Source organism: Chionomys nivalis, chromosome 1 (genome assembly GCF_950005125.1).
Source record: "Chionomys nivalis chromosome 1, mChiNiv1.1, whole genome shotgun sequence".
NCBI classification, from domain to species: Eukaryota; Metazoa; Chordata; class Mammalia; order Rodentia; family Cricetidae; genus Chionomys; species Chionomys nivalis.
The window spans coordinates 140,294,750-140,309,065 of record NC_080086.1 but is presented as its reverse complement, the minus strand read 5'-3'; the positions used below and the strand labels follow the sequence as shown (position 1 = coordinate 140,309,065).

Sequence of the window (14,316 nt, the reverse complement as noted above, 5' to 3'; positions counted from 1 at the left end):
AGTCACAGCTTTTCCGGTCTGAACTTTGAGGAGATTTGCTTCAGGACATTTCAGTGTACTTACACATTATTATCACCTCAAAACAATGAGCAAACAACATCAGTTCTGGGGTTGGAGCAATGAGGAAAACCCTGAATTTGACAGGATGTTTAAAGTTCCTGGAAGGAAATTAAAGTTCCTCATACCCTAACACGAGAGGCAGGCAGCTGTAGACGGGGCTTTACCTAGGCAAATGGGGACTGAGAGGCTTTACCACTGTGGCAGCTGACATGAAATGTAATACAAGGTAACGGAGCAGAGACCAGGAAATGCCAGTCCAAGGCCTGTAGAACTCCATTAGCTGTGCTACACAAAGACACAGGGAAGAGATGCTTGGAGGTCTGCCACATTCTACCATGCATTGGACAGAGCGAGAATTGGCAGATGGTAGTACCCAGTATTCAGCACCTCCAGTCCCTGGAGCAAAGTGCTTTACTTGAAAGGCCTGCAAATCACAGAAGGCAGCCACTTGGTTTGCAAGTGGATACGGAGTTTGTCTGGATAATTCTAGAAGAAGATTCTTCCTGAAGAGCACATTACCTTTGGGCACCTTGGCCCGCCACCGCTCCCGATTGATGTGCACCACCTCAGTCCAAGTGGCTTTAAAACTCTTGTAGTCAACAGGGATGACAGAATTGTTGATGGGAGCGCTTCCTTCTGACCCAGAACTCTTGACACCTGCTCGCTTTGCATCTGAGGAGTTGATGCTGTTCAAACTGGAGAACAAAAGAAAGGATACCAAAGATGAGTTGGCGCCACAGTCTGCTGCATGCAGGCAGTGAAAAAGCCCACAAAAGACTGGGTAGTATTTGCTGAGTTGCCATCATGATACCCCAGGGCCCTGAGCCTTGTGGAGCTGCAGTTTTACATATAAGACAGGTAGGAAATTCTAAGCTTTAGAAGAAAAAAAAATACAAACACTGCATCTTCGTGTGCGTCACAGTATTCCTTACATCTGTTTATGCTGACTGGGCATTTTCTCTTTTGGTACCCAGAATCCCCTGACATTTATTTGTTCTATTCTGTTCTTAGAAATGAACTAATTTAAACTTGGAGTTTATTTGTTTCATGATCCATCTACTTGCTACCACACTGATCATCTTTCCAATTTACTCAGCAAACTGGTCCCTTTTCTCCAGCTCTACCCTTCTGGATTCAAGATCCCTCTAATTTTATGATTATTAAATTATACTTGTTTGTTTGTTTATATGCACATGCCAGGGCACAGAGAATAATATCCAGGAAGTGTTTCTTCTTTGATCAGGTGGGTCCTAGGCATCAAACTTGGATCATCAGGCTTGATGACATACTTGAGTCATTTTATTGGCTTTTAGAATCCCTCTATTCTGGGTTCCCCCAAACTCAGAAAAAGAAATGATTCCTTTATGTTTCTGAGGGACGGTGGATGACCAGACTATGCCAAAGATCTAACTTTAAATTAACTCTATTTTGTGCTTTAACCATGGGATATGTTGCAAATATCAAAAGGTAGCATTCTTCTGATGAAGTATTGTATGTTCTGAAGTAGCTAGACCAGTTAGAGCCATAAGTCAGATCTGAAAATGATAATGAAGGGTTACTCGAGTTCATTCTAGCCTGTACCTGAAGAGATAAGAAAGAATGTAGACCTATCAAGGGCTTCTGTCTTTGTCTTTTAGCATCTTCAATGTGGGTTCATTCATCTTAAGCAACTTTGAGTTCCTCCTTCTTTGCTTTCTCCCTATTTACTTATTTCCCTGCACATTGCCTCTCATATTTTAAAATCAATTCTACTTGCGTCTTTTATAACAAAGCTCAAAGCTTTGCAAAGATGTGGAGACAAGCTATCATTACAGTGGCTTTAGCAACAGCTACTAGTCATGCTAGGAATAGTGAAGTGGTAGTGGTGGTGTTTTGGTGGTGGTGGTGGTGGTGATAGTGGCAGAGTTGGTGGTAGGGGCAGTTGTGGCCATAGCAGTGGTAGTGGTGATGGCAGTGCTAAGATAATGGTGGTAGCAAGAACAGAGGTGACAGCAGCTGTAGTAGCAGAATCAGCAGTGTCACTAAAGACTAAGTGCCAGCTTTACAGTAGCCAGCACTTCAACCATGACAGGTCTTCCAATGATCTTATAAATACTGAATAATTCAATTAACCTGTGAGCACTGTCATCTTATTTTCTCAAATGAGTAACCGGAGTGTGGTGGGAAAATCGTCTCAATGAGGAATTAGCTAGATCAAGTTTATCAATTTGCATATTGGTGGATCATTATCTTGATTACATTAATTGAAGCGGGAAGATCAAGCCCACTGTGGGATTTCGATGTTTTTGGGCCCTGGACTGTATAAAAGAGGAAAAAACAAAGTGGGTGTAAATATATGTAAGCTGATTCTCTTTGCTTTTGAGTACGGGTGTGACTAGCTGCTTCAAGTTCGTGCCCTCACTTCTCCACAATGAAAGACTATAACCAGGAATTATAAGCTGAATAAACTCTCCCTTCCAGTTGCTTTTGTCTATGTTTCTATCACAGCCTCAGGGAAGGAAACTAGGGCATTGAGTTTATTTCTGTGAGACTACACAGGTCAATAAGCTGTGGGGTCAGGGCAGTAAGCCTGAACTCTGGCTGGAGAGTCTGGCCTCTTAAACTTCTACATTTGATAGCCTTATGCTTTATGCTGTGATCCCCAGCACTAGAAAACACTTACGTTTGAGGTGTTTTGTTATATTGTTTTTAAAATCTGTACTCCTCTTTCTTCCTGAATAGAAATGAAAGTCAGCCTCACTTCTGGTAAGAACTCTGATCAAAAGCCTGACCATCTGCCAAATCAGGAACAAGGGCTTTCTGTGCACTGCAGAATTGTACTGATCAGTGCTTCTGGAAAGAAACAAAGGCTTCGGAGAGTGGGGCATCCCACTCTGGCCTTGGGCCACCTGTTATGGGCCAGCCTAGCAAGCATAGAGGGTTTCATTCTAAATCCTCTGAAAGAAAGAAGGGGGCAGACATGTCTCCTGTAAGAAGCAAGAGAGGTACAGCTCGTTGTGACACTACACATCCCCCAACAAGAGAATGCGACCACCACCCAGCTCTCAAACTTCCCCACTGACCTTGAGCGTCTCTGGCCGGTCCCACCAGTCTGGGAAGTTTCATCGATTAACGGACTCACAATCTTCTCAGTCATATCCGTGAGCACAGTAAAGGTGGGTTCCACAATGAAGTCAATAAAACCTACAGAGAAGCAGCAGTGGCTTAGATAACAGCATGCTAACGGGGATCAGTCCTGGTTTCTCACTAAGAAACCAATTACTCTTTTCTTCACCTATCCACCAAACAAAGAAAACACCACCTCTACACGGGAGCTCCAAATCAGTCAAGAACTAGTTGGTCTCATTCTTATTGAGTGTCACGAGACAATTTCATTTCCCCTATATAATTCCCTTAGGACTTTTTAATCAGGGATTCAACTGAAAGCTTAAAAATACAATTTAACACCTGCTATATAATAAACAGTGTGATGTGTTTTATTAAAGGTTGAAGACGAATAATGCAAACCAATAGTCTTCAAAGAATTTGTAGGTAAAATTTAATGGGGACAAAAAGGAGCCCTAGAGTTTCTGCAGGGCCAAAGGAGAAGCCCAGATGAAGGTTCTTGGGAAAGAAATACAAGAGAGGAGATGTTTTGCTCTTATAGAGACCAGTGAACAGTTATGTGGAGGTTTTGTGTTTGAGCCGAGCTCTCAAGGATGGGTGTTAAGAACAGGCTATTCACTCAGGACAGAAGGAATTTCAGAGGTTGAAAATTATGCAGATGATGTCTGTGCAACCACTGGGGTGAGAGAAATGCTCTGAACTTTGAAAAAACGTTCGGGGAGGCCAGTTATCCACAGTTATGTCAGGAAAGGAAGCTCTTGAGGTTTGGAACCAGAGAATTACTGGACTGGCCTGGCAAAATCTGCAAAGCTTTGTGATGATAGATTTAAATGAGCTTTGATCCAGTCCATGCAGCAAGAGGCATGGGAAGGCAGTGAGGAGGAAAGACAGAGTGGGAAAATCTTGCTAGGAGCTATTGCAGCTGCTCAAACAGAAGATAAGAAACTAAGAACCAGAGCTGTTTTACACTGGGCGCCAAAAGTATACATAGTACAGCACAGGAGGAGGTGCTGCGCTAGAGGCCCTAGCAACAAAGCCGAAGAAATGAGAGGAGACAGAGGATGAGCTGCAAGCTGCTGACCTGAGATACAGGAGGCAAAATCGAATGGGAAGTTAAAAGAAAGAACTAGAAAATGCATTATTACTGCAATGAAACCTTTTAAGATGGGCATACTGGAAAGAGAGCAAAAGCTGGCTTACAGTGATTGTCTTAACTCAAAAACAAACAAACAAAAAATAAAATGACCAAACAAACATACAAAACAAAACAAAGCTGTAACAACAAGAGAGAAAGAAAGAAAACTAGATGAGTATCTGTGACACATTGAGTGAACACAGTACACTCATTGACACTAATAGGAATGGAGTAAGTCATCCATAGCCACACATAAGGAAGGAGACAAACACCTGCTAAGGGAGCTACTGCCTGCTTTTTTGAGTGGGTACCTGGAAATGCAGGGATGAATATTTAGTTTTCACAGTTACTACGGGGATAGCAATATTGGTGCTCATACTCATCAGAGAAGGATGCTAAACAAACTGTAGTGTAACCCACAAAATAAGAACTGTCTATCTGGTAAGGAAACACTTTTAAAAATTTTGTTTTGTAGTTCACAACAATTTAATTTGGGGCTTAAACTGCAGCATTTGATGGTGCCCAGAATTCTTTTGCTAGGCCCCTGTTTCTTAGAGTAGAGTGTAAGCATGTGTGCCATTCTTGGCACAGTGTAAAATCCTGGCTTGATTTCTCTCTACATTGTCTCTCACTGTACCTTTTCTCTACCCATTGCTCATGCCATGTTGGAGCTACTGAGAATTCACTGACCGTATTAAGCAGTTTCTAATATCTCTGCTTTCTCTATCTCCTGCCTGTGGTGTAATTTTATCCAGCACTAAGCAATTGCTAACATGTACCTTATCTATCACTACCTGCCTAGACTTGAATGCTTCCTCAGATACAGCTCAAATATCACTCCTTAATAAGTCCGTGAGGACCACCTGAATCTAATGGTTCTCATATGTTGTAAGAGGGCTGCTTATTTGTTTTTCAGCGCCCAGAAGGTCAGATCCGAAATAATCATACAGAAACTATATTATTCAAAACACTTGGCCCATTAGCTCTAGCTTCTTATTGGCTAACACTTATATCTTAATTTAACCCATTTCTAGTAATCTGTGTATCACCACGTGGCTGTGGCTTACTGGGTAAATTTCCCAGCATCTGTCTCCATGGAGCTACATGGCTTCTCTCTGACTCCATCTCCTTTCTCCCAGCATTCAGTTTAGTTTTCCCCACCTACTTAAGTTCTTTCCTATCAACAGGCCAAGGCAGTTTCTTTATTCACCAACGGCATAGAAGGGCAATCCCATATCAATCATACTGTCTATGTATTCCATTGTAAAATGTCAAGATTTTACCTTCAGCATGCATAGTGCTTTAGCATACACTGTTTCCTAACATCTTACCCACTGTCTAATACTAGTTTAATAATGTCCTTAAAAGTAGGTACCATGTACATTTAGTTTTTTACTTTATAGCATCTATTATGATTCCTAGAGTGCCTAGTACCTGACAGGAACTCAAGACACACCATGATTAAACAAATAAAACAATGAAGATGCACATAAAGTTCAAGCAAATACCAGTCACGGTGACACACATTCTCAGTCTTAGCTCCTGAGAATCAAAGGCAGGCAGGTCAGGAGGCCAATACAGTCAGTTCATGGCCAGCCTGGCTCGTGGTTAGTTTTAACTAAATGGCCAGTTTTTGCCTAGCCTGGATTACAGGAGACTCGATCTCTGCTCCCAAAGTAGGCAGGTAGAAAAGGCAGGAATTCTTTATTAAATAGATTTTTGAGGGATCATAGACTCTTCTAAAGTAGGGTTCACTCATGACATTTATTTTATGTGATGGGTGACACTATTTCTCCTTCCCACAGCTGAGGGTTTTTGTAATACATGTAATACGGTATTATGGTAATTCTTTTTTTAACCAAAGAAAAAGAGTGAAAAACAAAAACAATTTAAAAGAGGCCTCCCAGGAAGGAGGAAAGTCCAAAACTTAAACAAAAGAAGCACCAAGAAGGGGAGATGGTCAAGTTGTGCATTCCTTTAATCCCTGTACTCAGGAGACAGAGGCAGGTGGATCTCTGAGTTTGAGGCCAGCCTGGTCTACAGAGTGAGATCCAGGATAGCCAGGGCTACACAGAGAAATCCTATATTAAAATGAAGAAGAAGAAGGAGGAGGAGAAGAGGAGAAGGAGGAGGAGGAGGAAGAGGAGGAGGAGGAAGAGGAGGAGGAGGAGGGAAGAGAAATCCTGTATTAAAAAGGAGGAGGAGAAGGGGGAAAGGGAGGAGGATTAGGAGGAGGAGGAAGGGAGATGGTAAGATGACTTCTAGTATTGAAGCATAATAAAGGCACTGGAGCAAATGGGCTTCCTAACTTATGCACAGATATTTCCTTGGGTAGTTGAAGACCTCTCTCCTTGGGGCAGGAATGATGGAGACTCCAAAGTTCCTCCATCTAATCGACCCCCAGAAGAAGCCACAGTCCAGAGTGAATGGTGTCACTTCAGCCTTCCAAAGGTTGGCAGAAGTGAGCCAGACTCCCAGCTGGGATCACCAAGCACAGTGGCCCTGCCCACCACGGACATACCATCTGATGCTCCTTCTAAGCAGCTGGCAAATACCTACCCACTTGTGACTGAGCAACCATGGTTGACTTTCTGTCACAGAGAGGAGAAAACGGCAGCCCCAGCTCAGCTTCTCTGTCACCCTAGAAAAACACAAGGTCACAGTAAACAAAAGAACAGTGGGCTGAGCGGCCCAGATTTTATTTAGCAGCCTTAACTACCACTTAGGCCACTTATCTTTATTTTAATTATTACAATTACATTGTATAATAAGTCCTGGTGGGGCTTGCTCCTTGAAACTAAAGACACCAAGAAGTGGTGGCTTCTACAATCATTCCCTCTGAATGCAGTCTCATGCTGTCCCAAAGAAAGCTTCACTAGGCAGCAATAGATTCCCCATGGAAAAACAGGCAGCAGTCCATGTGTCCTGTGGCCTGGGGCCAAAATCATAGTCAAAATGGTCTTGCTCCCCACAGTTTTCTTGCATCTACCTGTGGCCTTCTTCTAGCCTGAACTCTAAGTGGTAAGCTGTGTCCAAAAGGGAAATTCAAACCAACTAACATGGCTTTGTCTCCTAACGTTAACTAAAGCCACACGCAAAGAGAGTGTGTGCTTCTGTGTTTCCCACCCTCACACTTGATATACTGTGAACAGTGGGCTAGAAAGCACCAGTTATTCAACCATAACATAGCATAGCTGTTCAGATACAATATTCTTCACGGTGTCCAAAAGCACCACTCTAACAAAAGTGCTATGGGAATCTGTTGATGGAGATGGCCTTTAGAAACATGCAACACAGGTTCAATCTTTCTGTCATGTCCAGAGGAAGGAGACGAACATATCTCCTCATGTCTATCTGTGTTCTTCCTTCTCTGGTAGGAAGAAACTCACTCAGGCTAATGGCTACTAGTCATGCTTGATTTCTGCCTTTTTGCTGTGGTGCGTGTGGTCCTAGGAAGGTCACTGTCCTTGGCTGTTTCATAATTTCCCACCTGTTCAATGTGGGATAACAGTCCAAACCTAAAGGGCTTCTCATGTGGCAAAATGACAAAAGACATACAGGAAATAACAAGAACTAATAAAAGAATTACTGTTGCCAGAGAGGGAGCCATATTAGAAGTCAAGCTTTGAGAAACATGAAGTGAATTTGTTCCAGCTCGCACTGTAATGTCTAACTGTAATGAACATCACCAATTAGTTAGTAGGACTCGGAAACCTTAATAGCCTCTAGCCAAGACTGCCCCAACATCTGAATGCTTATTTCTAAATTATATCACCAAAGACTCAGATAAGAATTCTAGCAAAAGCATGAGGTAGATTTTTAAGAGGCTTTATATTGATCATAGCTATTGCATACTTTGGGAGCTAATACCTACAAAGAGCCAAGAACCAAATGGCACAGCATTTATGGAGCAAAAATTCCAATGCAGAGAAAGACAAAAATAATAGAAATTCCGTTTAGCCCATGGCAGCACACATATTTAAAAAGTATATAAAAGTCTGTTATTTAACTGATATAATGAAGAAAGCAAATTGCTGTGATTGAATGCAAAATGTGTTGAGCACATGGTCCCCAGCTGGTACAATAGACTCAGTCCTCATGAACTCATAGCCAAGTGGGCTTGGAGGAAGTGGGTCACCAGCAGCTCAGCTTTAAAGGATATATCTCATGCCCTCAGAACTTTCTTCTCTGGCTCTCTTGGTTTCCTGTTTGTTAGTAAGGGAGCAGTATTTTTTCCCCTGATAGTCTACCACAGGCCTAAACACAATGGAACAGGCTAATCACGTGCTGAAACCTCCGCAACTATGAGCCCACATACATATACTTTCCTCCTCTTTCCCCTTTTTTGTTTATTTATCTTTTGTAGAACAATGGTCTTGTACCCTATAACAATTTGTCACTTGTATTGGTTTAGTAAAATGCTGATTGGCCAGTAGCTGGGCAGGATGTATAGGTAGGATGACCAGAATAGGAAAATTCTGGGAAGAATAAAGGCTCAATCTGCAGTTGTTACCCACATGTAGAGGATGCAAGATGAAAATGTCTCACTAATAAAAGGTACCAAACCATGTGGCTAACACAAACAAGAATTATGGGTTAATGTAAGATGTAAGAATTAAGTAATAAGAAGCCTGAGCTAGTAGGCCAACCAGTTTATAATTAATGTAGGCCTCTGTGTGTTTCTTTGGCACTGAACGGCTGAGGGACCTGGAGGGACAGAAACCTCTCTCAACATTTATCTGTCTGTTTGTTTGTTTGGGATAGTTTCTCTTTGTAGCTCTGGCTGTCCTGGCACTTGCTATTTAGACCAGGTTGGCCTTGAACTCTCAGAGATCCTCCTTCCCCTCCTTTTGGAGTGCTGGGATTAAAGGTATGTACCATGAAGCTCAGACCCAATACTTTCTCTCTTTAAGTTCATATTCTCGGGTGTTTTGTTTTGTCACAGTAGCAGAAGATTAACTATCATATAGATACATCTGATATTCTTTTGAATGTAAGCTGAAAATCAGACAGAGAAGTCTTCAATAATCCACAGATGTTCACAAAGGAGCTGAATGCATACATCTAATTTAAACTCTAAAAAATAATAAATTATTTGATTAATAAAAAAGTAATTTGGAGTCGGGCGGTGGTGGCGCACGCCTTTAATACCAGCACTCGGGAGGCAAAGGCAGGAGGATCTCTGTGAGTTCGAGACCAGCCTGGTCTACAAGAGCTAGTTCCAGGACAGGCTCCAAAACCACAAAAAAACCCTGTCTCGAAAAACCAAAAAAAAAAAAAAAAAGTAATTTGGAATCTACTAAGTGAAGAAATATATCACTAAAATATAGAAAAGTTGGAAAATATTCTATTTGAGGTAACTCTTGGTTAAAAGAAAAAAAATCAATTTTAAAGACTAGACACTAAAGACTGCTTTGGAGCATAGTGTGTCAGAGCAGCGATAAACAAGTCTCAGTTTCTGTTTTCTAAACAAGTGAAAATGAAAGCAAATGAAGTGAGCATCGAACCCAGAGAGTTAGAAAAACAAAAGTCAAGGAGATGAATAAAGATGCAAACAGTATTGCTGAAGAAGCAACACTGAGATAACAGCATAGTCTTGTAGGGGAGAGATTGAAAAATTCAGCAATGCATATAAAATAAAACAAACAGACACAGAAGAAATGAAAAGAACTGTGAGAGATGTTTCCAACATATAAAAGTTCACAGTGATATCAAGGAAAGGAACCTCAAAGCTTTTCAGAAGGAGATGGATTTACCAAGGCAGACGTCCTTTTTCAAAGTCAATGCTTCATTTAAAATTAGCCCAGGACTGTGGCACGGATTCTGTAGAACATGGTTATGAAGTTGATGATGGGACTCCTTCCTTTGGGAGAGCAAGGATGCCTGGACCATGTCCACAAGGGCCAGCTATTGTATTATTTTGAAATTATACTCCAACCTTCTAAATGTAATTCTGAAAAGGCTCTCCAGTCCCATTGGGGTTTCCCATGTGAACTGCTCAACTTTAAAGCTATCATTAAGAGCTGGAGGATCATTATTCCTCTCATGGGTTACCTGCTGTGCTTTGGGCATCAGGCTTAAGACAATAAAAATACTTCACTGAACTACATTCACTAAAGCCAGTTCAAGTGCAATGAGCTAGCACGCCAGTCCCAGTAGGCCAAGAAATTCAGTATGGTTATTTTCATATTGCCCTTAGCATATTCTCATTCCTCTCATTGAGCTTATGTGTGTACGTACACAAACAAGGTTTCCTTTATGGTGAGGAAAGAATGTTCACATAATTAAGTGATTTCACACACTCTCATAATTCAAAAAAGGAATCACTTCAATATATCAAACATATGTGAGTTAGTCACGATCTGTCCACTGGCCACATACTGAATATTACTAGCATGATGGAGGTATTTTTACAAAGCTATATCTAAGGGAACATATGCAAAAGGAGGGGTGGGTATTTAGAGAAAGGTCTCACACTACTGTTAGAAAAACAGCCAAAAATTACTTAAAGTAAGCCCTCAATGAAGGATGAATTTGCAGTTGGTTGTCCTTGTGTACACACCAGGGTCATACCTGTGTCACTCAAGCTCCTCCCATGCCCACTCTTCACTCCACTCTTCTCATCATGGAGCCTGGGGATTACTCCTGAGACCACATAACATGTATGCAAAGGAACCTGCCCATATAAGGACAGGGCTCATGACCTGGGGTCATGGTGGTTGCCTGTATGTGTACTGGTACCCACGGACACACGGAAGAGAACACAGGGTATTTGAGGCTGAAGCGTTCATAAGAATATTCATCCAATCTTACCCTGAATCTTTTCTGTTCCCTCAAAAAGAAAAAAAGAAAAAAATCACAGAAAACACAAAAGACAAGGGAATCAGAACTGCACCTTGATCGGTCTTGGGCTGCAAAGTGTTGGAATACAGCTCTGATGGACAGTTTGGGATTTCTTGCAACTGTTAACTCTAGTGCCACTTATTACCAGACAACATGTACAACTTCAGAAAGAAACACACACACACACACACACAGGTAAATTTTTGTGCAATTATTTCCCTATTCAAACAAGAATCATAACACTAAGAGCATCAGGAGGATTTCATGTCCAAGCCCAGGGTAGCCAGGGTGTCAGTGTGATCCCACAGCTAAGATGGTGGAGAGTTAATCTCCAAAGTCATATGTGGACAGCATTCAGCGATGAAGCCTTTAGAAGACAGCATGGATTAGATAAGACCGTGAGGGTGGGTCACTAATACCCCATGAAGGAGGCTTTAAAGCAGAGAGACCAGAGTTAGCACTGTGATGTAGTGCTACAACAAGTAGGCTCACCAGATGCCAATGCCAGGCTAATGGAGTTCCAGGTTACAAGGCCACGATCTAAATAAATCTCTATTCATTATAAATTATCTTGTTTCAGGTATTATAGCAACAGAAATTGAACTAAGGCTTAGAGAAGGAACCTAACCCTAGTCATTTGAGGGAACAATGGTGAGATGGGATATTAAATGCTGTTTTAAGAGACTTAGAGTTCTCAGAGGCCACGTTGTGTGCCTCCCTCTTTGAATGAACCGGAATTAGCTGAATGAACTGACAGTAACTGAGGTTTGTAATCTATATGTCACTGACTGAGCTCAGCGTCTCCTGTCTCAAAGCCGGTGTCTATGGCAGTTCTTCTCAAGGCAAGACCAGCATCTGTGTCAGGGTGAAGAACTAACTCTAACCCCCAAGACCTCTGTCTTGGGGACACATACTTGTTTTGTTTCTTAGATTCTGTTATATTCACATATTTGTATTTGTCTTAAAGCAATGAATACCCATTAAAGACTATCTGTTCTTATAAATAACATGACTCTGGATTGAAGGTGTGGTTAAATTTAAATGCACTTGAACAATAATTCCTAGTGATTTCTTGATTCCAGTTTGCCATATAATTTTGAAACATTGTGCCATGGCTCATCCATCAAAAGAAACAACCTACCCAATAATAAGAGACATGAGTCAAAGTTTATCAGCTTAGTCCCTCAGGGTGATACCAAACTAGCCTTAATAACTTTTTGATAACTCAATAAAAAAAAAAAGGAAAAGTCCTCTTCAAATAATGCTTAGAGAAGAGACTGCCACGAGAAAACACTTTTCCTCAAAGCAGAAATGCCTAAGACAGAATGCACTTCACAATGTCTTGAGAATCCGAATTTTGATAAAACTTAAGAATTACGACTACAGAAATAAAACAATCATGAAAAGCCTCTTTCTCCAAAGAAAATAATTACATCCTCCATGGTCCTTGCCAGAGAGATGCTGGCAGTCAACCCAAAGATGCCCAGTGTCAGCCCTGGTGAGCAGCAAGAGACAAGGTACCTGTCTGAAGAACTCCTCCAGGAGAGACATGGTCCAGCGGTGGTGCAGGTCCCAGGCTTTTGCAGGGTGACTGATGTCTGCTGTGTGCAGCATCAGGGATAAGGCTTTCGGCTTTTCAATTCTGCAAACCCAACACACGCGAGCACACAGTGACCACACACCTCAAACACTGGAAGTTTTGAAAATCTTTAAAATCACCTCTAAGTACCACCTCTATGTTGGTGAACAGAGAGTTCAGCATTTAATGAATGGGGTCCTTCTCACCTAGCTAATGTATGGAATGGTTGCATTTTTCAACCAGATGACAAAAATCTAAACAATACTTTGGTCCTTTAGCTACCGCTACATTTAACGGACCTTTGATCTGTTACTAATTACTAACAGGGTCATGATGCTAACTGGGGCAAACTGGTACCGTGTCTTGTATTCACTCAAACTCAGATTCTGATAAACCATCTGTAGCTAGTTGTGAGATGACGCATGATGTTCAAGCTCCCTGCTCCAGACATCACTACTTTTTGAGATAACCCAACCATTATCCTGAAGGTGATGTGTTTTCAATGTTTAAAATGTGCAAATTTCAGTCCAAGCCCTATGAGAACATAATGTCACAAGCTACTCACGCTTCTGGCTGCTGCAGGGCTGTCTTCATGGCTTTGATTTGCTGGAAATGACAGGACATATCCGTGGCCATTACCATCTCAATTACCAAGGTGCGAAACTCCCTTTTGGGGATGCCCATGAAGAAAAGGCATGAAAACAAAGAAAAGGAAAATCCAAGTTATGTTTTGCTACATTTAGTCAAAATGAGTTAATTGTTTTAGACATTTCAAATCTAATGTCAGTCTTTTCAGTGGAATTTTTATGAAGTGGGATATAAATGAAGGTTAAGGATAAAGAATAATCTATTAGGAATATGATACAGGGAGATAGGATGTTTCTCGGTAGTCAAGGGCATTTAATCCTCTTGCAGAGGTCCCGAGTTTGATTCTGAGCATCCACATCAGGAAGATTACCTCTCTGAGCACTGAGTTTGATCCCACCTTGTGAAAGAGAGAACGTTGTGGAATGTACGCACCCACCGTCCCTCTCATCGATTAACAAATATCATACAATGTCCATTGTGTACGTACTACTATATTTTCTTTATTCAGTCACCCAAGAATCCAAGATGGGTGTCTGGGATGATTCATAGCTTGACTATTGTGAACACAGTCACAAATGAAGATGGGTGTGCAGGTGTCTCTGTGGTATTCTCACACATTTCTTTAGGAGTGCATCCAGCAGTGGAGAGATGAATCATACGGTTGTTCTATTATTAGTTTTCTCGGAAGTTTCCAAGCTGATTTCAACAAATTTAATCCTTTTATCTCCTGCCTTGCATAAGAATTGTCAATGCAGTTTTCTAATGGCTAGCTGCTAGTCTATTATTTTTTACATTCACTTCATATTTAGGAGCCTCATAAAAATCATTATCATTTTAGTAGTTGCCATAATAGTCTTAGGGCTTTCCGTACAACCAGATCTCATTTGCTTACAGAAACACTTCACATTGCTTAATATAAGATTAGACATCCTATTCTTGTTCTCAATCTTCAGAATTTCACCATGAAGGCTGATATTAACTACGGCTTTGCACTGCTGCCTTACCC

The 14,316-nt window shown here is 41.4% G+C and overlaps 1 protein-coding gene across 6 annotated transcripts in view; it reads right to left on the bottom strand.

Annotated features, from left to right (window-relative positions):
- Pde1c (phosphodiesterase 1C) overlaps positions 1-14,316 on the bottom strand; it is a 528,369-nt gene that overhangs the window by 74,380 nt on the left and 439,673 nt on the right. For all 6 annotated transcript variants that reach the window (XM_057762590.1, XM_057762549.1, XM_057762557.1 and 3 more), the window contains 5 exons: positions 13,288-13,389; positions 12,665-12,785; positions 6,860-6,941; positions 3,123-3,243; positions 580-755 (listed from right to left, as the gene is read on the bottom strand). In XM_057762590.1, the coding sequence (XP_057618573.1) occupies positions 580-755; positions 3,123-3,243; positions 6,860-6,941; positions 12,665-12,785; positions 13,288-13,389 (602 nt within the window). The remainder of the gene's footprint in view (positions 1-579; positions 756-3,122; positions 3,244-6,859; positions 6,942-12,664; positions 12,786-13,287; positions 13,390-14,316) is intronic.